This window comes from Plecotus auritus (assembly GCF_963455305.1).
Source record: "Plecotus auritus genome assembly, chromosome: 1".
In the NCBI taxonomy this organism is placed as follows: Eukaryota; Metazoa; Chordata; class Mammalia; order Chiroptera; family Vespertilionidae; genus Plecotus; species Plecotus auritus.
Window position 1 is genome coordinate 45830686 of NC_137770.1, and position 24507 is coordinate 45855192.

The 24507-nt window shown below is 37.4% G+C and overlaps 1 protein-coding gene across 4 annotated transcripts in view; it reads left to right on the plus strand.

The window, feature by feature from the left end:
- The window catches only part of MAP4K5 (mitogen-activated protein kinase kinase kinase kinase 5), a 107396-nt gene that overhangs the window by 32422 nt on the left and 50467 nt on the right, over positions 1–24507 (plus strand). For all 4 annotated transcript variants that reach the window (XM_080671620.1, XM_080671622.1, XM_080671619.1 and 1 more), the window contains exons 4-11: positions 387–477; positions 990–1054; positions 3831–3886; positions 14774–14821; positions 14910–14952; positions 16197–16269; positions 20363–20494; positions 22814–22876. In XM_080671620.1, the coding sequence (XP_080527746.1) occupies positions 387–477; positions 990–1054; positions 3831–3886; positions 14774–14821; positions 14910–14952; positions 16197–16269; positions 20363–20494; positions 22814–22876 (571 nt within the window). The remainder of the gene's footprint in view (positions 1–386; positions 478–989; positions 1055–3830; positions 3887–14773; positions 14822–14909; positions 14953–16196; positions 16270–20362; positions 20495–22813; positions 22877–24507) is intronic.

A 24507-nucleotide genomic window follows, 5' to 3' on the forward strand; every position in this document is an offset into this window, starting at 1 on the left:
CATACTTATATAACTATATAAAATATCCCTTCACTTAATATATCATGAACATATTTTCATATTAAAACCTGTTTTTAACTATGAAACTATAACTATACAATAAGTTATTTAACCATTCTTTAATTGTTAAGTCACACTGTAGAGAACATTCATCTGCATATCTCAAGAAAAAAAATTTTGAAGCAAAATTATGAGTTCAGAGATTTTGTACATTTTTATGGCTTTCTGGTTTTATAGAAAGAATGTACCAGTTTACATTCCCTTTGAAGTATTAAGAATGTCTAATTCCTCATCTCTAATATTTATTGTAAAGTTTTCCATCCTTCTTCCCATATATAGAGACTCAGAATCTAATATGATGACCAAGTTATTATTTTGTTTTTCAGGAGATGATTTTTCTTTGATTCAGCAAGAAATATTTATGGTTAAAGAATGTAAACATTGCAACATTGTTGCCTACTTTGGGAGCTATCTCAGGTAAAAAAAAAAAAAAAAAAAAAAAAAAAAGCTTCTGGTCTCCCTTTGTATTTCTTTGCCACCACTCTCCCTCCCTTTTATGTCAGTACTGTTATACACATAAATTTAAAAAATTATATTGTCTAAAGTTCTAAAATTTCTTAGGTTCTGTTATTGCTTCCCTCTATATTAATAGTAAAACCTCCATTTATGCAATTATGCCTTATCTGGCAAACTTAATGAAATATTATGAATGATTACAAGTAAGTATTTTAGCTTATAAAAGTTGTCATATTCCAAACTATGTAAGATGGGAACATTGCTGAATTCAGTATATTTTCTGTAGCTTGAAGAGAGACTGCCATACCCCAATTAATTCAATAAAAAGGAAAAATAAAAATAAAAGAGAGAGACTGCCAGGGCAATTTTCTGTTGCAATAATTTATCCTAAATCTTGGTGTGCTGAAAGCCTTCACAGTTGTCTGTGGTTGAGAATTACTAGCTAATGTACTTTTCTTTCTCTTTCATATTAGTCGGGAAAAACTGTGGATTTGTATGGAATACTGTGGTGGCGGATCACTTCAAGATATTTACCATGGTACTATTAATTTGTTTTTATATTTTGAGACTGACTCTGATTTTAATGATTGTTGTTTGACATGTCTAGTTAACCAGGGATATTAACAGGTAGATTTACTGTTTTACATTCATCTGTTCTGTTCCTGGAGTAGTGCATAAAAGAAATTTAAATTTAATTTTTTGTTTATTCAGTTAAATTTGCTGGAGCCTGAACTGAGAAAGTCAAGTGTACTTGAATAATCCAAATTTTACTTTTTAGATGTAGTCCTTTAGGAAAGTATTTTTTCTACCAATAAAACTGCCTAAACTTCCTTGTAAGTAAGAATTAAAATGCAAAGGGTAATTCTCTCATAAAAGAAATTATGTACCTGTCTTAATATTTTAACCTGCTGTCTAGGAAAGCAATTTAGTTGTTGCTATAATATTTTTGTTTAGCATTCGGTTAATTTAGGCAGTTTTTTTTTAGTTGAATTTGATTTTGCCTCATAATATTATATAGAAATAGTTTTTCTTCTGTCTCTACAGTTTAGCTTCCAGTTTGTTTTGTTGTTGACAATTTCCTGAATTTCTAGAGCTTATGAAACTAAGCATAGATCCTTATAAAATAACTTTCTTTAACTGGATATAGAATAGTAAAACTATTGCAACCATGTGTTGTATAATTTATTATGTACTTTTAAACATTTAAGGAGTTTTTTTTAATGTTTCTGTGCTGAAATCTTTATATTGAAAGCCTTATCAAATTTCATGCAGTTTACAAATGCAACCGTAGTACTTCTAAAAACAAGTGCTATAGCCATTGAAATAATACATGTAGATTGTAGAGGTCAAATTTTTAATTGTCAGTCAATAGAGCGGTGGTTAAATATACACTGCATCTATAATATGGAATACTATGAAGCAGTTTAAAAGATACAGTAGTTCCATTTATATTGTCTGGGGTATATTGCCCCAAGGACATTTTTTTAAATGGAAAAAATGAATCATGAAAAAATGTGTATAACATAATCATTCATACTTAGACTTTTTAAAAGTATACATACAAATGTAAATGCACACCAAAATTAAAGGAAACATATCAAATTGGTAAGTCATTACCTCTAGGGAGGAGAAGTGGGACTCATAAGTAAAAATTTGAATTATAATATAAATGTATTGATATCTTATTTAATTATACATTAATAAATATAATAATTATCTAATTTTATCACAACAAATAAGCCATGACAAAAAAAGGTTGTGATGTCTAAACTCTGGCAACTGTCTCTTTTTTTCATTTTTTATTTTTTAGAGAGGGAGAAAGGGGGAAAGAGAGATACATCAATAGGTTGCCTTCTATACGTGCCCTGAGTGGGGATTGACTATTTTTATTTAAAATAATATTTAATACCACATAGTTGCAGATAAAATAATAAAGTGCTTAAAGCAAAAACTAATCTCATGTTTTAAAAGAGAAAAATAAGGTTTATTTTCTTATTTAGTAGTCTTTTATTTTCTTATGTATTATATCATACTAGAATGACTGTTCTCTTTTATTTTACCCTGTTGTTGATTTTAAAGAATTATTGATAGAAAATAGCTTATGCCACTTGATTTAAAAGTATTTTCTGTGGCCGTGACCGGGTAGCTCAGTTGCTTAGAGTGTCATCCTGATACGCCAAGGTTGTGGGTTTGATCCCCAGTCAGGGCACATACAAGAATTCACCAATGAATGCATAAATAAGTGGAACAACAGACTGATCTGTTCCTCTCTCTCTCCCCCTCTCCTTCTCTCCTTCTCTCCCTCTCCTCTCTCTCCTTCTCCCTTTCCTTTTACTCTTCCTTTCGCTCTCTAAAAATCAATAAAAACAAAAACTAAAAAAGTCTTTTCTATGATAATGAAGGATTATCTTTCATATAGCGTTTTTATACAGTAATTATAATTTTTATTCATCGCACTATTACAGAATGAGAACCCAAGAATATATGGATAAATAAAACTATATAGTTGGCATTTTTTCATTACTTCTTGTGTTCAATTAAAGAATTGTTTTGAGACATTAATTTTATCTTCATGAAGTTTCTACTTTCCATTATTAAAATCTGGAATTTGTTGAATTAAGTCGAATCTTAAGTAGTATTCATTTCTATAAATAATATATTAGATAGCATAGTAATCAAGAGCCTCTACACTTAAAATAAACTGTTAACTAAGTGTCTTTTCTTCTTTTACTATGATTTCATTAAGTTACTAAGAATCAAAAGTTTATGTTACAGAGTAGGTGTAGAGAACCAGTGATTAAAATGTGCAGTAAAATATTTCTCTTAAGTAAAGATTAAAAGGAAGTACCTCATTTGGTTTCACTGTCAGCACACACCACCCTAGATTTCAAATATTGGGTACATGCAGAAGGATTTTGTATTTCATAATAGGGAGAGATCTGGTTGCCAGAAGTGATCTGCCTCCTTTTTAAAATCTTAGATAAGGTACTGGATCAAGCCTCTCTATTTTCACAGCTGTAGTAAAGAATTATACTAAAGAAATAATATCTTGCCATGGCCCTTGTGGCTCAGTTGGTTGGGTGTTGTCCTGTGCACTGAAAGGTTGCCTTCAATTCCTGGTCAGGGTACATGCCCAGGTTGCCAGCTTGATCCAAGGAGGCAGCAGATTAATGATATGCTCTCATCATTAATTTTTCTATCTTTCTCTCACCCTTCCTCTCTCTGAAATTAATTAAAAAATTAATAGTAGACTATTTTTAATCTGATGTATTCAAATGTATTACAATGTGGTCTTTTTTTTTCTTTCTTTCTAGTTACTGGACCATTATCAGAATTGCAAATAGCCTATGTATGCAGAGAAACTTTACAGGTACTACATTTACTTATGTAGCTAAAAGGCAGTTCTCCTTTCATAATTGAAAACTATAAAATGGTGATATGTACAAAAAAGTTTGAAAACCAATTTTTTTCTGTTAACTTCTCATATTGTAATTCTGTAAGCCTACTTATTTCTTTCACGAATGATTGATAGGAATTCTTTTAAGCTGATGCTGGTATACACAGTGGTCTTTTGCCATTTTTCCCCAAAAGAAAATAAATGAGCATAACAGTTACCCAGAATGGTATCTGGAAATCCTGGTTCTGTGTGATATTAATAAGAATCATTGATAGCTGAATCTTCTTTTATTTTTTTTGTAAAGAATTTTTGTGAGTTTATTTGAGCTGAATTTTTTTTCTAAAAGCTTGGTAAATATCGTATTATGCAGAGGTTTCTTTATTTCAGATCTGTGAGTGCTTTTAATATGTTAAAGTAGGTTGTGAATCTTCTATAGTATAAAGTATGCAGCATTTCTCCCAATATATTTACCTTTTCAGTGTCCTGAAAGACTACTCATTGAGAAAATCAGCAATTCACAGTTTTGTTCATATATTTTAAAGCATTTAAATTAGGAAGAGGGTTATTAAGTTGTAGTGCTTTTGTTTTTTATCTTGTTAATTTACAACTCATCATTATTAATTGATGCTTCTATCCTTACATTTCCTAGATTGTATAGTTTGTTCAGAAGTGAAATTGATGGTTCTGTATGTTCTTCCATATAGGGGAGATTGATCTGATTTCAGAGAAAGCTCTAGTCGTTTTGAAAAGATTTGGTTTCCACATGTTTTAAAAGACATACCATGTTAAATCTTACTGTTAGATATATCAAAGTAAATTCTATATATATATATATAATTTCTTAACATTCACATAACACAGAAATCTCTTTGTATCCACATATAATACAAAGCTAATCATATACTCATAGCAGAGAATTATTGACAGATTAAATTTTTTATATTTTAATTTGCAAAGTTCATTTCTTGTATAGTAGTAATGGACAGAGTACAGAATGGAAACAGTAACTTGCATTTGCATTCTCGCTCTGGTTTATGACCATAATTTCTTCTATAGTTCTAGTTCCTCAAGGATAAAATGAGTCTTTGGAAGGGATGGCCTCCAAAATTAGTTCCAATTTTTAAATTTTATTATTCTCACAAATATCCTCCTCTGGTGTCTGAATGGTTAAAGAAGGTGTGATACACACACACACACACACACACACACACACACACACACACACTGCAATATTATTCAATCATAAAAAGAGGTAATCCTGTCATTTGTGACAACACAAAGGAATCTGGAGGACATTTTGCTAAGTGAAATAAGCCAGGAACAGAAAGCGAATACTACATGATCTTACTTATCTGTAGAACCTAGTTGAACTTACAGATAGAGTAGTAGAATGGTGGTTACCAGGGTCTGGGCAAAGTTGGGGAAGAGAAATGGAGAGATGTTGATCAAAGAGTATAAAGTTGCAATCATATAGATTGATTAATTACTAATGTATAGCATGATGCCTAAAGTTAATACTGCTATACTGAATACTGAAAATACGCTAAGAGAATAGATTTTGGGTGCTCTCTTCACAAAACTAGCAACTATGTGAGGAGATGATATGTTAACTACTTTGACTCAAGTAATCATTTCATTGTATATGTATATCAAGTTATGTACACCTTAAATATAGGTGTCCAAAAAATGTATACACACACTTTGAATAATTACAAAGGCAGTTTTTATTAAAATACATTTTATTTTCAAAATTGAGCCATCAGCTGTTGAAATGTGTATACATTTTTCTGGGACACCCTGTATATACAGTTTTATTAAATAGGTGTGTTTTTATAAAAAGAAAAAAGGACAGAAGTTGTCAGACTGGAATAAAGCAAAACACAACTAGATGCTGCCTATAAGAAAATACTTTTATAATGACAAATAGATCGAAAGTTAAAAGAAAATAAATATATATACCATGCTAACTATTCAAAACAAAGCTGAGTGGCCATATTAATTTCAGAGAAAGTAGACTTCAGAGCAAAAACTATTACTAAAGAAGGTAATTTTATCAAAAAGCATAACAATCCTAAATATTTATGTTCCTAATAAAACACAGCTTCAAAATAAATGAGCAAAACCCATAGCACTGCAAGGAAAAATAGATTAATGCACAGTCTAGTACCCCTCTCACAATAATTTTGTAGAACAAATAGGCAGAAAATCAGTAAGTATATAGAAAATTTGAACAACACAATCAACCAGTTTGACCTTACTGACAATTTAGTTCAACAACAGTGGGATACATGTGCTTTTCTAAGTGTCCATAGAGCATTTACCAAGATAGACTATATTCTGGGCCATAAAATATGTCTCAATACATTTAAAAGGATTTACGTAATACAAAGTATTTTCTCTGGCCACATGCAATTAAATTAGAAATCAAACTAAAGTGCTAATAAATAACATATGAGTCAAAGAAGAAATCAGAAACTAAAAAGTATTTTAAAACCAATGAAATGAAAGCACAACTCATCAAAATTTGGGATGCTGCTAAGGCAGTAATTAGAGCAGTGGTTCTCAACCTTTCTAATGCCGCGACCCTTTAATACAGTTCCTCATGTTGTGGTGACCCCCAACCATAAAATTATTTTCGTTGCTACTTCATAACTGTAATTTTGCTACTGTTATGAATCGTAATGTAAATATCTGTGTTTTCCGATGGTCTTAGGCTCTACAGCAGCAGTTCTCAACCTGTGGGTCGCGACAAAGCCTTTTCAGACATAACAGGACCCACAGGTTGAGAACCGCTGCTGTAGAGCCTAAGACCATCAGAAAACAGATATTTACATTACGATTCATAACAGTAGCAAAATTACAGTTATGAAGTAGCAACGAAAATAATTTTATGGTTGGGGGTCACCACAACATGAGGAACTGTATTACAGGGTCGCGGCATTAGAAAGGTTGAGAACCACTGACTTAGAGGAACGTTTATAACACTACTAAAAGGTGTTTTAAGCTCTTCTAGAAAGAGGGAAAGATCTGAAAACAACTTACTCAATTTTCATCTTAAGGAACTGGAAAAATATGAGCAAATTAAACCCAAAGTAAGCAGAGAAAGAAAATAATGAAGATCAGAGTGGAAATCATTTAAATAGGAAGCAGAAAACATGAGCAAAGCATTGAAACAAATATGATTCTTTGAGATTAATAAAATTGGTAAACCTCTAGCCAGAGTGATTAAGAAAAATAAAAAGGGGAGACACAAGTTACTAATATTATGACAATTTACAAATTTTCAGAGGATAATAGGATAATCAATACCCAAGGAATATTAAGAACAGCTTTATGCCGATAAAGCCTACAACTTAGATGAAATAGAAAATTCCTAACAAACTACCAAAGCTCAGTCAGTTAGAAATCATCTGAATAGTTTATATCTATTCCCACAAATAAATCTCCAAGTTAGATGATGTCATGGATAAATTCTATCAAACACTTAAGGAAGAAATACTGCCAATTCTATATGAAGTATTCTAGAAAACTGAAGAATAGAGAATACCTCCCAAATCTTGTTATGGGCCAGCATTGATCTGAAGCCAAAATTAGACATTACAAGAGAACAAAACTACAGACTAATATCCTTCATAAACATAGATGCAGAAATTAAAAAGGAAAATAAAATGTTAACAAAGGCAGTTCAACATTATATAAAAAGGATAATACATCGTGAATAAGGTGGGGTGGAGGGCAGTATCCTAGAATGCAATGTTGTTTTAACATTCAAAAACCATTTCATGTAATTGTCCTTATTAGCAAACAAAAAGAAAAACCACATGATTGTCTAAACACAGAAAAAGCATTTAGCAAAATCCAACATTCATTTGTGATAAAAGTTCTCAGTATACTGGGAATAGAATGGAACTTGTTTAACTTGATAAAGAGCAACTATGAAAAACCTACAACTGTGTCATTCTGAATGGTAAAGATTAGATGATTTTTCACCAAGGTCAATCAAGGCAAGGTGTCTGTTCTCACTTCTTTTCCACATTGTGCTAGAGATTTTGGCCATTGCAGAAAGAAAAAAACAATGAAATTAAAGGCATCCATATTAGAAAGTAAGAAGTAAAATTTTTTATTCACTATAAAATTATCTATGTAGAAAATGGAATTGAATCTACAAAGTAGCTACTAGAGCTAATAAGTATAGCTAGAAAGGTTGCAGGATTCAAGACCAATATACAAAATCAGTTGGATTTCTATACACTAGAAATTCTAGAAGAGAAAGTAGGAGAAAGTATTTTTATAATGAATTTGTATTTTAATAAATAAATGCTCAGGCATAGTTAAAGTAGAAGATATAATAAAACAGGCAGATGCTTGTATCTATTTGTAATGCATAAGATTGGATTTAAGAAAAGTAAGGAAAGTATTTACCTGAATACTGTTGAACTTTTATCTTTGTAGTTGACATTTAGAAATAAAGGTTAAACAAATATGCTTATACATATCCATAAAATCCTGTGAAATGAATAAACACAAATGCAGGCTGAGACAGATGTGTTGACTTAAATACCATGACATAGAACATTTTGCAATGTTGAGTTAAGCAAAGCCTTTTCAGACATAACAGGAAAAGCATGATCCATAAAATAAAAAACTTGCTAAATTATACTTCATCAAAACTAAAACTCTCTTCTTTAAGAGGCACTGTTAAGAGAATAAAAGGACAAGACTAAAAGTAGAAATTTGCAAATAATATACCTGACCAGGGACTTATATCCCCAGTATATAAAGAACTCTCAAAACTCAATAAAAAAACAACAACTCAATATGCAAATGGACAAAAGACTTAACCAGACACTTCACCAAAGAAGATATATGAATGGAAAAGATGCTCAATTTCATTAGTTATTAGAAAAGTGTGCATTAAAGCCACGGTGAGATACCACTGCACACCAATTAGAATGGCTAAAATTAAAAAAAACAAAACCTGACTTAGGAAGGTTGGTGAGGATATGGATTAACGGGAACTCTCACGCACTTCTGTTTTCAATGTAAAATGGTACAGCTGCTTTGAAAGACAGTTTGGCAGTCACCAGAAGTTTAACTTGTACCACTGTATGATCCAGTTGTTAACACCGCTAGGTATCTACCCAAGAGGGAAAAAAATCATGCAACAACTGTACATGAATCTTCATAGCAGCTTTATTTATAACTAGAGGTCCAATGCATGAAATTCATGCAAGAGTAGGACTTCCTTCCCCCGGCTGCCGGCACCAGCTTCCCTCTGGCACCCGGGACTCGGGCTTCCCTTGCAGCCCTGGCTTTGTCTGGAAGGTCGTCCGGCCTAATTAGCATATTATGCTTATCCTATCTAATAAAAGTGTAATAAACAAATTAACCATCACTCCGCTACACCCACAAGCCACACCCATCAGCCAATCAGGAGCAAGTATGCAAATTAACCCAATCAAGATGGCTGTGGCCACGGAGAGAGCAGGAGGGAGGCTTGGGTTTCCCCGGCGATGGAGGAAGCCAAGCTTTCCACACAACCTGGCCGGCCCCAGGCCTCCACTTAAGGCTACAAAGTTTCAATTATAGAAGATAAATAAATCCCAACAGATAGGGCTGCTGCCACGGAGTGAGCAGAAGGCTTGGTTCCACTCCAGGCTACAAAGTTTCAATTGTAGAAGATAAATAAATCCCAGATACCAAGGCCTCCACTTGGGTCGCCAGGGGGCATGGCCGGCCTGCAAACAACCACAGGCCCCTCGCCCAGGCCGCCCCAAGCCCCAAGGGAACCCCCACCCTGAACCGGGACACCCTTCAGGGCAAACCAGCTGGCCCCCACCCATGCACCAGGCCTCTATCCTATCTAATAAAAGAGTAATAGCAGATTGACCATCATTCCAACACACAAGATGGCTCCCCCCATGTGGTCATAGATCCTGCCCCCATGTGGACACAAAATGGCTACCACAAGATGGCCAGCAGGGGAGGGCAGTTGGGAGGGACCAGGCCTGCAAGGGAGGGCAGTTGTGGGCGATCAGGCCAGCAGGGGAGGGCAGTTGGGAGGGACCAGGCCTGCAAGGGAGGGCAGTTAGGGGTGACCAGACTGGCAGAGGAGGGAAGTTGGGGGTGACTGGGCCTGCAGGGAAGGGCAGTTGGGGGGGACCAGGCCTGCAGGGGAGGGCAGTTAGGGGCAAACAGGCTGGCAGGGGAGCAGTTAGGCATCAGTCATGCTGGCAGGGGAGTGTTTAGGGGGTGATCATGCTGGCAGGCAGAAGCAGTTAGGGGCAATCAGGAAGGCAAGCAGGCAAGCAGTTGGGAGCCAGCAGTCCTGGATTGTGAAAGGGATTGTGCCTGCCCTCGAGGGGTCCCAGATTGGAGAGGGTGCAGGTTGGGCTGAGGGACACCCCCCCCCCCCCGTGCACGAATTTCGTGCACCGGGCCTCTAGTATTATAGATAGCCAAAATCTGGAAACAACCCAAGGTAAACGGATAAACAAATTTTGGTATATCTGTATAATGGACTACTACTCAGTAATAAAGAAGAATGAAGTATTGATATATACATCTCAAGGAATGTCATATTAATTATTATGAAAGATACAGACAAAAAAGAATATGCTGAATGATTTCTATTACATAAATTCTAGAAAATTCAGAAATGATCTATCATGACAGAAATCAGATCAGTATCAGATCAGTTAATATCACTAAAAGACAGCCAGACGTTGTGTAATTTCTGTGGACATTAGCACCTTCTCAGATATCTCAATTTCAGTTCTACAGGACTCTTTTTCCAGGCTTCTAAGTATTAATAATTCCAGCCTCTTCTCTACCCTGCTCCCCCATGTCCTAGAGTTTTGGTAGCAGCTTCCTGCAATTGCTGCTGCTGTAATATTTGTTGCTCTCATTGTTCCTTTTTAGTTCTATAGTTCAAATAACTTATGTTTTTTTAGTCTCCTGACTAAACTCTGACTAATATAGCACCACCCATGAAGTAATTTTACCAAAATAATTCAGTCTTGAGTCTCATCAAGACCTAGATATAAGTGCTCATTTAGTGGTAATACAGGGGTCAGAAAAACGTAAAACAACATCATTGGGATGTAATTAGCAAAATCCAAATCCTGAGAGACTGCACACAATAAACAGCACTTTCTTTAACAAAAACTTACAAGGAAAATGTAATAAGATATAGCACAGGATTCTATAGATTAAAAGAGAAGTAGGAGTCATTTCAACAAATTCAAACAAGTGTACAAACCTTGTTTGAATCCCACTTTAACTTGTAAACACTGGATATTTGATAGTATTAAATAATTGTTAATTATGAGGTATAATATCATTGTGGTTATGTATGTTTTTTTAAAGTCACTGTCTTAGTGGATGAAATTATATGAAATCTGAGACTTCAGAATAATATGGTGGTGGAGGGGGAGTGTGTGGTACTGTGAGGTTCAGAATGAAACAAGATTGACCATGAGCCCTAGCTGGTTTGGCTCAGTGGATAGAGCGTCAGCCTGCGGACCAAAGGGTCCCAGGTTCGATTCTGGTCAAGGGCAAGTATCCTGATTGCAGGCTCCTCCCCAGCCCAGACCCTGGTCAGGGCTCATGCAGGAGGCAACCAGTCAATGTGTTTTTTTCACATCAATGTTTCTCTCTTTCCCTCTCTCTCTCTCCCTAAAAATCAATGGAAAAATATCCTCAGGTGAGGATTAACAAAAAAAATTCCTATATAATAGTAAAAGGCTAATATGCAAATAAACCGAATGGTGGAACGACCAGTTGCTACGACACGCATTGACCACCAGGGGACAGACGCTCAATTCAGGAGCTGCCCCCTGGTGGTCAGTAAGCTCCCACAGGGGGAGTGTTGCTCAGCCAGAAGCCGGGCTCACGGCTGGCCAGTGCATTGGCAGTGGCGGGAGCCTCTCCTGCCTCTGCGGCAGTGCTAAGAACCCCTTGGGGGATGTCCGACTGCAGGCAGGGAGTGGGCCTAAGCTGGCAGTCAGACATCCCCGAGGGGTCTCGGAGTGCGAGAGGGCGCAGGCTGGGCTGAGGGATTCCCCCCCATCGCCCTCTCCCCCAGTGCACGACATCCTATCTAATAAAAGGGTGATATGCAAATTAACCATCACTCCATCACAAAGATGGAAGCGCCTGTCCTCTCAGCCCCGCCCGATTCCCCCAGTCCTGGGGGGCGGCTGCTGAGAGCGGGCAGCATGAGCGGCCTGGCAGAATGCTTGCTTTGTCGCTGCAGCGACAAGGCACGCGCTCCACCCTGGCCCTGGAGGGCCTCTGGGCAGTGGGCACGGAGTGGCGGGGGTGGGGGGAACACTTGTGTCATTGCCCCGGTGACAAGGCAAGTGTTCTGCGCCCAGCCGCGGATGGGCCTCTGGGCCACGGTGAGCCTCTGGGCAGCAGGCACGAGGCAGCCAGGCCCCGCAGAGAGCTACTGGTGCACGGATTCATGCACAGGGCTACTAGTTCTAGTAATAATAATTAAAAAATAAAAATGATTGATCATGATTTCACACTTGTTGAGTCTAGGTGATGGATACATAGGGATTCATTGTATTGTTACTCAGACTTTATATGTGAATTTTCTATAATAAAAAATCCTATCTAATAAAGAGGGAATATGCTAATTGACCATCACTCCATCACAAAGATGGATGCACCCACAGCTGAAGCCAAGTTCCCATAAGGAGCCTTAACAAGCAATCAGCAGGGACTTGAGGCTACGCCCTCCCCCACTCCCTAAGGGCTTTACAGGGGACCACAGACCGAATTCCCCACCCAGCAGGGCTTGACAGGGGACCTCAGGCCATGCCCCCCGCCCCGGTGCCAGGCCAGGGGACCTGAGGCCATGCCCCCTGCCCGGCGGGGCTTGACGGGGGACCTCAAGGTGCGCTTCCCATCCTGATGCTGGGCTAGGGGACCTCAAGCTGCTCTCCCTGCCCCAGCGCCAGGCTGGGGGACCTCAGGCTGTGCCCTCCACCAGGTGGGGCTTAAGAGGGGACTTCAGGCCGTGCCCCCAACCCTGGCATCAGGCCGGGGGACCTGAGACCCCACTCCCTGCCCAGCGGGGCTTGATGGGGGACCTCAGGCCACGCCCCTCGCCCCAGCATCAGGCCAGGGGACCTGAGGCTGTGCCCCCCTGCCTGGTTGGGCTTGACAGGGGACCTCAGGTCGTGCCCCCCACCCAGCGGGGCTTGACAGAGGACCTCAAGGTGCACCCTCAGTGCTGGGTCGGGGGAACTCAGGCCGTGCCCCCTGCCCAGCAGGGCTTGACAGGGGACCTGAGGCTGCACCCTCCTGCCAGTGGGGCTTGAAGGGGGACCTGAGGCTGTGCACCCCAGCCCGGCGGAGCTTGATGGGGGACCTCAAGGTGTGCTTCCCGTCCTGGTGCTGGGCTAGGGGACCTCAGGCTGCGCCCCCCCCACCAGGTGGGTCTTGACAGGGGACTTCAGGCCGTGGCCCCCACCCCGGCACCAGGCCGGGGGACCTCAGGCCGCACCCCCCGCCCCAGCACCAGGCCAGGGGACCTGAGGCTGCACCCCACTGCCTGGCAGGGCTTGACAGGGGACCTCAGGCCGTGCTCCCCACCCAGCGGGGATTGACAGGGAACCTCAAGTGCACCCCCAGTGCTGGGTCGGGCGGGAATTCAGGCCGCACCCCCTGCCCAGTAGGGCTTGACGGGGGACCTGAGGCTGCGCACCCCCACCTGGCGGGGCTTGACGGGGGACCTCAGGCCATGCCTCCCACCCAGTGGGGCTTGACAGGGAATCTCAGGCCATGTCCCCCACCTGGCGGGGCTTGATGAGGGACCACAAGGCATGACCCCCGCCCAGTCTGGGTTAGGGTTAGGGTTAGGGTTAGGGTTAGGGTTAGGCCTCAGGCCATGCCCCCTGTCCTGGCGCCGGGCCAGGGGACCTGAGGCTACGTCCCCTGCCTGGCAGGGCTTGACATGGGTGGGACTGGCCAGGTCTGGATCTAGCCCAATGGGGTGGGGCGGCCGGGTCTGGGTCTCATGCAGTTTTGAGGCGCATGTGGGTGGGTGGGAACTTGACTCTGGGTCCCGTGGTGTGCCCCAGACTCTGACAGGAGGAAGGTTTTTATATACATTTTATTAATTTTCTTTCATCTCTGACACTTCTATTATAGAAAAAGGGCAAATAGCAATATTAAATTATTTCCTCTAATTAATCCCTTTTTAATGTGCACGAATTTCGTCCACCGGGCCACTAGTATTTTAATAAAAAAAAAAGCAGTTTAGTGTTTGTGGGAGAAACTTTTGGGAGCAATAAATATGTTCATTTTCTTAATTTTGGAGATGGTGTTATCCTATATAATAAAAGGCTAATATGCAAATCAACCGAACAGAACGACCAGTTGCTATGACACGCACTGACCACCAGGGGGCAGAGACTCAATGCAGGAGCTGCCCCCTGGTGGTCAGTGTGCTCCCACAGGGGGAGCGCCGCTCAGCCAGAAGCCGCCGGGCTCATGGCTGGCGAGCACAGCAGCGGTGGTGGGAGCCTCTCCTGCCTCTGCCACAGCACTAAGGATGTTCGTCAGTCAGACATCCCCCAAGAGCTCCCGGACTGCGAGAGGGCACAGGCCAAGCTGAGGGACACCCCCCCCCACCCCGCTAGTAGTAAAATATTTCTGATTTTTACCAGAAATGAATTTGAAATCTTAAAATATAGTAAACATTGACTAGTAAAAAGAAACTCATCTGGGGTTTTTCGCCACCAGAAAGCCATTCTCATTTTTCTTATTCAATAAGAATTCAAGCAGGAAGTGTAGGCATCACTTTTGCTATTTTGCTAATGCTACCTTTTATTTTTTTAATTTTAGGGTCTTGCCTATTTGCATACTAAAGGCAAAATGCATAGAGATATCAAAGTAAGTTTATTCAATATGTTTAAATTGATAATTTTATTGGAATGAATTTTATGATACTAATTAAATAGTATTTGTTTTTTTGTTTTAGGGTGCAAATATTTTATTGACAGATCATGGCGATGTAAAATTAGGTATGTTATTTCAAGTTTCTAACATTTTTCCCAAATTTTAATTTTAACATTAGACAAGCTTAATAATCATGTCAAGAGCCACAATAATGTTCATTGTTTGACCCTGCAATTTTACTCCTGAGACTCAGTTTAAGGAGATTAATTCTAAAGATAAAAAAAAAATCCATATTCACAGAAGGGTTAATCATAATATTATTATATGTACTAGAAGAAAATGAGAGCATAGTTTTAGCAATAGAAAAACTGTTACGCTGTGATAAATCCACTTAGGAAACATTATTCAGTCAGTCATCTTGGCCTGGTGGCTTAGTTGGTTGGAGCGTCAACCTGTGCACCAGAAAGTTGTGGGTTCCATCCCGATCAGGGCGTGTACAGGAGGTGATCAATTGGTGTTTCTCTCTTCCTTCCTCTCTCTCTAAAATCAATAAAAGCATATCCTTGGATGAGGATTTAAAACAAATTAATAGTTAAGAAGAGTAAGAGTAAAATCCCGTGATCTGTTACATGACAAAAATGAACTGTATTTGTATTTACTTTTTTACAACCATGTTTAGCAACGATAACAAAGTTTATATGTAGAAAAAGAACTTTTTTGCTTGGCCAAAGCCCACCAACTTCCCTCCCACCAGGTACATTCAAAAAACTTTTTTTTATAATAGCACCAAAATACTAACCTGGTTGTGTTAGAATAAAAGGAATTCAGGTGGGTGTTTTATTTTTTGCTCTTTCTATTTTTCAAATTAACTTAAAAAAACTTATGTTCTTATTGATTTCAGAGAGAGGAAGGGAGAGGAAGTGAGATAAAAACATCAGTGATGAGAGAGAATCATCAATGGGCTGTATCTTGCACACCCCAACTGGGGATCAAGTCCTCAACCTCCAGCATGTGCCCCGATTTGGAATCAAGCCGTGGCTTCCTGATTCATAGGTCAATGCTCAACCACTGAGCCACACCGGTCGGGCTCAAATTAACTTTAATGTGCTTGTCATAAAAATATTTTTATTAACTTTGTCCTTAATAATGCACATTTTTCATTCTAGTAAAGCACCAGTAAATTATTTTCTTTTAATGGGTGTGTTATAAAGCAAGCAAGAAGGAATTTAGGTATTCAATTTTTATATATTTCCCTAGTATTACTATCTGAATTATTAATAATGTCAGGCCTAAGGATGAAACTTAGAAATGTCAATGCTTTTATTGAAAAGAACTAAAATTTTCTGTTTTATTTTTTTTTCTCTACCAGCTGACTTTGGTGTAGCTGCAAAAATAACAGCTACCATTGCAAAGAGAAAATCTTTCATTGGCACCCCTTATTGGTAAGACAAATTTATATTATAATTGAATTTTATGCATTTTCATTTCTTTACGAAGTCTGAAGGCTTGCATGCTCCTTGATACTATCATAGTTCTAATTGGGTCGGGAAACTTTAATTCTCATTTTCATTGTCCAGCTTTGCCAATGTTAAAATGCTAATAATTCCTGCCATCTCTGGGATCTTGTATTGAGAGCACTCATAAGTATGAGAGTTTCAAAAGAAAAACTCATATTACAATCTCTTGTCATTTTGTTACCCTTTCTTTTGATATTGCTTCTATTTTAATCTTGGACTTCGCTATCTGTTTGTTAAAACTCATGCATCCTACCCTATTGATGATGCATCCTACCAGTTACTGACAAAATAATCTTTCTAAAACACTGCTTTCAGCCCTGACCACTGTGACATGATTGAGCATCGTTCTGTGTGCTGAAAGGTTCCTGTTCGATTTCCAGTCAGGGCATATACCCAGGTTTCGGGTACCATCCCCAGTCGGTGTATGCAGAAGGCAACCTAACCAGTTGGTGTTTCTCTCTCGCACTGATGTTTCTCTCTCTCCCTCTCTAAAAGCAATAAAAAACACACACACATTAAAAATAAATTAATTAAACACTGCTTTCATTAGTGAAGACAGATAATTGAAATATAATAGAAAGCCTAGTAATAAATTTGAATATGTAAAATCATTTACTGAATATTATAAATGGTGCCATTTAAAGTTTGATAAAAGGTTGGATATTTTATTATTTGGATAATTTTTTATTTGGAAAGAAATTTAAAGTAGCTCTATACCTCATATTAATATCAAAATAAATTATATATGGAAATAGTCAAATATAAAACTAAAACCAAAAGAAGTATCAATGACTATCTGCTTTAAGAGTTGAGTAGCCCGGGCCCAGCCCATGTGGCTCTCGTGGTTGAGCGTTGACCCATGAACCAGGAGATCATGGTTTGATTCCTGGTCAGGGCACATTCCCCAGTCGTGGGTTGTGGTCTCAATGCTAAACTCTGACTAATATAGCTAAAGTGGAACTTTAGGCAGCCAATTGATGATTCTTATCATTGATCTTCCTGTCACTCTCTCCCTCCCTCTCTGAAATTAATAAAAATAAACTTAAAAAGAGTTGAGTAAGCCTTTCTTGGCATAAAATGTTAAAGGGAAAAATTGATAGATTTAACTACATAAAAATTTAAAGTCATTATATGTCTACCCACTTAAAAGGGAAAGGCAAGTAACAAACCAGGAAGTAATGGCTAAAATATGACAAACTAGTTTTAATATCTTTAATATATAAGTTCTCTTTTTAAAAAGTCTTCACCCAAGGATATATTTTTTCCATTGCTTTCTAGAGAGAGTGGAAGGGAAGCAGAAGATGGGGGGAGGGGGGTTGGAAATAGAGAAACATCAATGTGATGTGAGAGAGACACATTGATTGATTACCTCCCACATGAGCCTCTACCGGGCTGGGGAACTTGCAACTGAGGTATGTGCCCTTGACCAGGAATCTAACCCAGGACTCTAGTCTGCAGGTCGATGCTTTAACCATTGAGAAAAACTGGCCAGGGCAATATGTAAGTTCTTAATAAGTCAATAAAGAATGTTTCCTTAGAAGCAGAGTTATTAAAATCATACATATAAGATATCATAAAATATGAAAAAAAATTTCCCCAATGATGACCAAAAATGCAAATTAAACAATTACATTCTTTTCTATCAAATTGGAAAATATTTGGAGTCATGGGTAATATCTATCACTATCACTAAATATTTGATAATGAAAGTAGAAATTTGTAGGACAGTTTTGAAAGATAATTTGGTAACAATTTTTTTTCCTTATGTAATTTTTATGTTTTGTCTCAGTTCTGCTTGTATTAATTTATCAAAGAGACATACAGATTTACATATAAAGAACTTTATCAAATACTTTAATAATGAAAAACAGAGGGAATATATGCATATCCAGTAGAAATTAGTTAAGGAAATTATGTACATTCTTTCAAATTAAAGAAATTGCTGGTATTAAAAATCCTGTTGTAAAAGATCAGTGGATAGGCTCATGATATAATGTTAATTAAAAAAGGAAGATTAAAAGTAGCATATGCAATATTATACCATTTTATAGAAGGTGTATGTGTGTTTTAAATTTATGGATAAAATATGTGAAACAGTGGTTCTCTTTGAATGGTATAATTGTTAACTTATTTTCTTCCATATTTGGTCATATATTCCAAATTCTCTTCAGTCAACACATATCACTTTCAACCACAGAAAAAAGCCCTGATAAATCTCATTTAAATAAAGTTAAAAGAAAACAGGTGATTAGGTTACCTATAAAATTTCATTCTTCACATGCCTATTTCCCTCTTTAATCTCTTTTCTGTGACTGTCCTTCCCAATCAACACTGTTCTTTAGTCAAAATTATCAGTTTTTTGTACCGTGACTATTCCAGATATTGGTTATTACCTTCTTAGAATAGTTGTCTTAAGTCCTGTTCTGTCTGAAGAGTGGCATACTCTCTGCCTTATCTCACCCATGGCTGACTGATTGGTCACATCTCTGTTTTCCACTGAACCAGGAAGTGCAACAGTCCTGGTCAGCTTGGTGCTGCAGTTAGCCACTAACACCTGATTCCAGTGGGCAGAGGAGATGAAACCCACATGCTTTTTCTGGGTTCTAGCTCAGCTTCTTTCCTCTATGAAATTTGCCTTCAGTCACCTTTGCTTCATGGTGGTCATTTTCTTCTCTTTGTTTCTATACCCATTATTATGTATCTAGTACTTGCAAAGAGCATGTACATGTACATATTGGCATTTTTAATATATGTATTTTATATCCTTAACCACATTTTAGCTGAGAGACATTTGTTGTATAACTTTTTGTAACCTAAGTGAATATAAAAGCAACTTCTGCCTTTTGGGTATTCAATATAAATATAAATTAATTTTAAGATAGTAAACATTAAAAAATAAAAGAATATTTCCCCTGAGCAATATAATCTATGCTTTATAACTTCAGATACCATCATTATATAGCACAGACTGCCAAGTAGATAACTCCAACTCCACTACTCAGTTGACCTTCAGTTTTGTATATATTCAAAACAGCTGTTTGATAATAGCTATACTTGTATATTCATAAGCATTTTATACTCACATCATTCTCTATAGTCAACCTCTTTTATTCTGTCCCCTCTGCCACTGCCTTCAAAAAATCCTTTGTTTTTTCCCTTGTGCTTTTGAAATAATCTAATTCATCTGCATAATGCTGGTTTCACGTCCTCTCACACTGTCCTTCATGTTGCCATGAGTTTTAGATCAAGCTTACCCCCATAATTAACCTTTTATTTTCACAGTAAAGTCTGAATTTCTTATATAATCAGTAGGCCGTTCATGGTCCATCTAGCACCATCTCTGATGTTCATTTTTCAAATACTTTATTGTCCCACTCAAACTGTCTATAATGAATGACCATTCAGTAAAATAAATTAAAAATGACAAACTAAAAAATGATTATGTATTTGATGAGAGTAAATGCTTACTCTCAATTTCTATACTTATCACAGACTCATAGCAAGCAATTTATGCCCCATATCATACAATGAGTAGCACTGTCCTATCACTTCTCCAGATATTTCATGCTCTCTTCTTGTCTCCCTTCATTTACGCTTGTTTCATCTGATTAAAATGTCCCAACTTCCTACTGCTCTTAGCTCCTTGATGATTCATTCTTTAAGTCTCACCTCCTTTGGGAACTTTTCTCTGACTTACACAGGGATTTAGGTGTTCTTTTTTTTCCCCCCATATTACATAACAAGATTTACAAAACAGAAACTAAAATAAGACAACACGATTTTTTCCTCAGAGCACTAGTATTCAGAGGAGAGGATTCAAGGTTTTTAAATAATGAATTTAAAAAATGTGTGTGTCTGTGTATGTATGAGGTCTTTATAAGTCTTTTAAAATAAAGTTTCTTCTTAGCAAATGTCTCTCAGCTCCTTTTCCTCTGGGAAGTCTAGTGAATATGACAAAAGTAGCAGATTTCATATTATTTTTAAAAACAAACGTGATATATTCACTGATTCCTTCTAGGATGGCCCCAGAAGTTGCAGCAGTAGAAAAGAATGGTGGCTACAACCAACTCTGTGATATATGGGCAGTAGGAATAACAGCAATTGAACTTGGAGAACTTCAACCACCTATGTTTGATCTTCATCCAATGAGGTGTTCTCACTAATTAAAATTATGCAGTTATTAATAGGTCTTCTGGGAAGTGAGATACTGATAAGTTGGATATTCCAAGCTAATTTTCAAGTATGTTAAAATGGTAGAGGTGTTATAAGGGACTTACGGATAATCTCATCTAAACCCTGCTCGCTTGTATTACTATTCCTAAAACAACAAGGAGCGAACAGTATATACTGTCTGAAATCTTTTTTAAGTCATTACATTCATTTTTCTGTCAGTTGAACTTGTTTCTTTTTTTTTTTTTATCTTAAGTAGGTTCATAAACATGATAGACTGCAGATGAGATTTTTTTGTTGTTCATTTCAGCATGTTTTTTGTTGTTTTTTACTTTTCCTAAGGATAAAGTGGTGTGCTTAGTATAATTGTCATTTGCATTTAGATTAAATTGTCTCAGAAAAAAAACTTGAGGGCCTTTGAAAGTTTTTAATATTTTGAATGAAAAGATAAATTGGACTAAAATTTAAACTTTTAAAGTAAATAGTATAAAGTTAAAAAGAAAATCAACAGAATGTGTAATTTGTTTTCCTCACATGATAGACAGAATAATATATATTACATAAGGAACTCATTCAAAGATTTTATAGGCAAAATATAAATTGTTTATGAGCAAGTACTAAAAAAACATGGAGAACTATTTGACTTCACAAGCAACTAAAGTTATACAAGTTAAGAGATATCTACATTTAGGTGAAATGTCAAAAAATGCAGACTTTTAGAAAAATAATTTAGACATTATTTGTTATGGGCCATCCAAATGTTTCAGTAATTTCACTAAGAAAATTATACTTGGGAAATTATCCAGGAAAAAAAACCTAAGGATTATCCATTTCTGGATAATGAGGGGGTGGAATCTAAATGTCCAATAATTGGTGAGTTGTTAAGCAAGTTATTTAGTAGTTAAGGGCAGCTATTACATAAAACAAAGCAACATGGGAAATTGGTTATTAGTGAAAAAAAAAAAAAGAAAAGAAAAAGCAGAACATAATATTACCTAATACAGTGATGTAGTAATGGGTTATTATTAAGATAAAGACTAAAAAGAAGAGCAGAAAATTTCAAATAATATCTTAGGGTTGTAGGAGTATAGACCTTTATTTCTTTTTCAGTTTTCCTTTATATATGAACGAGAGGCCTGGTGCACGGAAATTTTTGCACTCAACTGGCAGGGGGCTCCCTCAGCCCGGCCTGCCCCCCTCTCACAGTCCAGGAGTCCTCAGGGGAGGTAACCGGGCTGATCAGGGGAAAGCGCCGCCCCCATCACCCCACCGCTGCTGCCTCTGCCAGCCATGGCTGCCTGCCCTCGGCCCTCACAGCTGCTGCAGCTTTGTCCAGAAGGATGTTCGGCTGCCCGGTCTAATTAGCATATTATGCTTTTATTATTATAGATCAGTGGTCAGCAAACTGTGGCTCTGTTGACTAATGAGTTTGCCAACCACTGACCTAGACTCTCGATTCCAATAATTACAGGCTATTGTTGTTCCTTGTGATTAAGCCCCTATCCCAGTGGTCGGCAAAATCATTAGCAGAGCGGCAAACCGTGGCTCGCAAGCCGTATGTGGCTCATGAGCCACAGTTTGCCAACCACTGTTTAGCTTTTAAAATGAGAAAATATCTTTGATATTAAAAAAAAAAAAAAAAGACTAAAGAGTTTGCTTAGAAACCTGGAAGGGGTTTTGTAAGAATTAGTGAAATAGAGCATTTTAGAACTTCCTTCTTAAATCCTTTATTTTTCAACCCCTATAATCCATAGAAAACAGAAAATGGGTCACAGGTAGACTCGCAGATAAAGAAAGTTCTCTTGTAGGTTGACTTCTGTATCATTCATAATAAGAGGGTGTGGAAAATTATTGGCCAAAAAGGGAAACAGACTATGAAGTCAACATGATTTGCCTATAGACCCAAAATAATTATATAGGCAAATCTTCAGTTAAACATAAAACCTAATGTTAGGTGTGTGTTACAGAATGACATACAATTTATACAGATTTTTACCTAAGATAAAATATCAGTTATTTATCTACCAGTATGATCACAAAACTCTTCTCTAATATTTGGTAGCTTTGACATGTGAATAAGAGCTTGTTTGAAATTTAAAGATCCTTTCTCTAGCCAGGGGAAACTTTCCATAGGTTTTCCAAAATATAAAAAAATTAATTTCCATATTTTATACCAGTTTTCATCAGTGTCTACCTATGTAGTAATATTTATAAATTTATTACAGAATATTCATCTGATTATTAGGTATAGTAATAAAAGTATCTTGGTATTGCTCTTTAACTGAAGTTTTTATTTCAGGGCCCTCTTCTTAATGTCCAAAAGTAATTTTCAGCCCCCAAAACTAAAGGACAAAACAAAATGGTAAGTTAAATAATATATAGATTTATAGAATTTTACATTTGGAAGGGACACAGGTTTAGTTCTTGTATTTTATGGATAATGAAACAGAAGCCCAGAGGCATTAAACAACAGTTTACCTAAAGTTACACATGTAATTTACTTACAGTGCTATGGTAAGGATCTAGGTTTTTCTGGTCAGTGTTCCTTTATAATGTGTTGCTCTCTTAAAAAATTCTGATCATGTTCTTATGTTTTGGCATTTTTGGGTAAGAGATGTGGTGAGGAAAGGATTTGAAATAAATACATTGACTTTGAAAAGTTATATTTTTACTCTGTACTTACATTAATTACTTGGTGACTTTTATGGAAGATGATATGAAAAGTTTTCCCATATATCATGACACTTAAATTAATCTTTAATGACTTTTCTCTACCTTCCTTCCCTAATATTCCAAAAGGTTATTACTGCCCTGGCCTGTGTCCCAGTGGTTAGAATGTTGGCCTGAGAACCAAAGAGTCTTGGGTTCGATTTCTGGTCAAGGGCACATACTCGGTTGCAAATTTGATACCCGGCGTGTGGGAGGCAACCATTCAATGTCTCTCTCTTGCATCGGTATATTTCTCTCTCTCTCTCTCTCTCCCTCTCTCTCTCTCTCTCTCCCTCTCTCTCTCTCTCTCTCTCTCTCTTTCTCTCTCTCTCCCCCCTTCCCTCCAAAATGAAAAGGTTATTACATATTTTTATTCTAATATCTTCTTTCTTATGCAAAGTAAAGCAGTTTGAATATTCTTATAGTTCATAAGGACATCTTCAATTGGATGATAAAAATTGAAAATTGTTTACCTGGTAATGTCTTTCCATACATTTAATTTTTAAAAAGTATGCAAATAAGTTTCCAAGTTCTTAAATTCAGTTATTTTTTCATCTAGATTTACATGGGTCTCTTTGATGGTCCATGGGCCCCCCCCAAATTCTGTATGTTCATATCTTATTTCAGATTCTGAGAGTCCTGTTCCCAAAAAAGGTTTATATTCTGCTAGCTGTGTTCTTTTGTATTGACACAGGTTTCTTCCTATTCCTTGTCACCTCAAGTTCCTAAGCACTTAAAACTGGAGGGGTTTATGGCAGGAGGGACGTAATATTCATTCAGGAATGAATAACTATTAGCTATAACCACTGAATTCACATTTAGATTCCAGAGGAGTCATTACCATTGGATACCTTTGCCAGTCTCAGATACTATGTAACTCCATGTTATCTCCTCCACAAGTCACCAAATGTAATGCAGTAATGTGATTTTTCTGAAGAGAAATGCTGTGTGTTTGCTGTCATTGGTAATAACTAAGGTTATTCTCTTTGGTTCTTGCCCAGTCCCTCTTCCAGTGGAATTTTGGCTATGGTGCAAATATCCATCTTTGCTATTAATTAATAATCCAAGCATGATTCCTTTAATTTATGTCATTTTCCCTGCTTCATCAACGCAGGTGGCAGGAAAACTCTTCTGCTTGCTAAAATCACTCCTTCTTTGCCCTTGTTTCTAAGAAATTCAATGACCTTTTAAAGGCTTTAAATAATCTTTTACATTACCCACCCTATCTCCTCACCATTCAACTCTTTTGATGTAGCAGAACGTTTACATATTATATAAATCAGG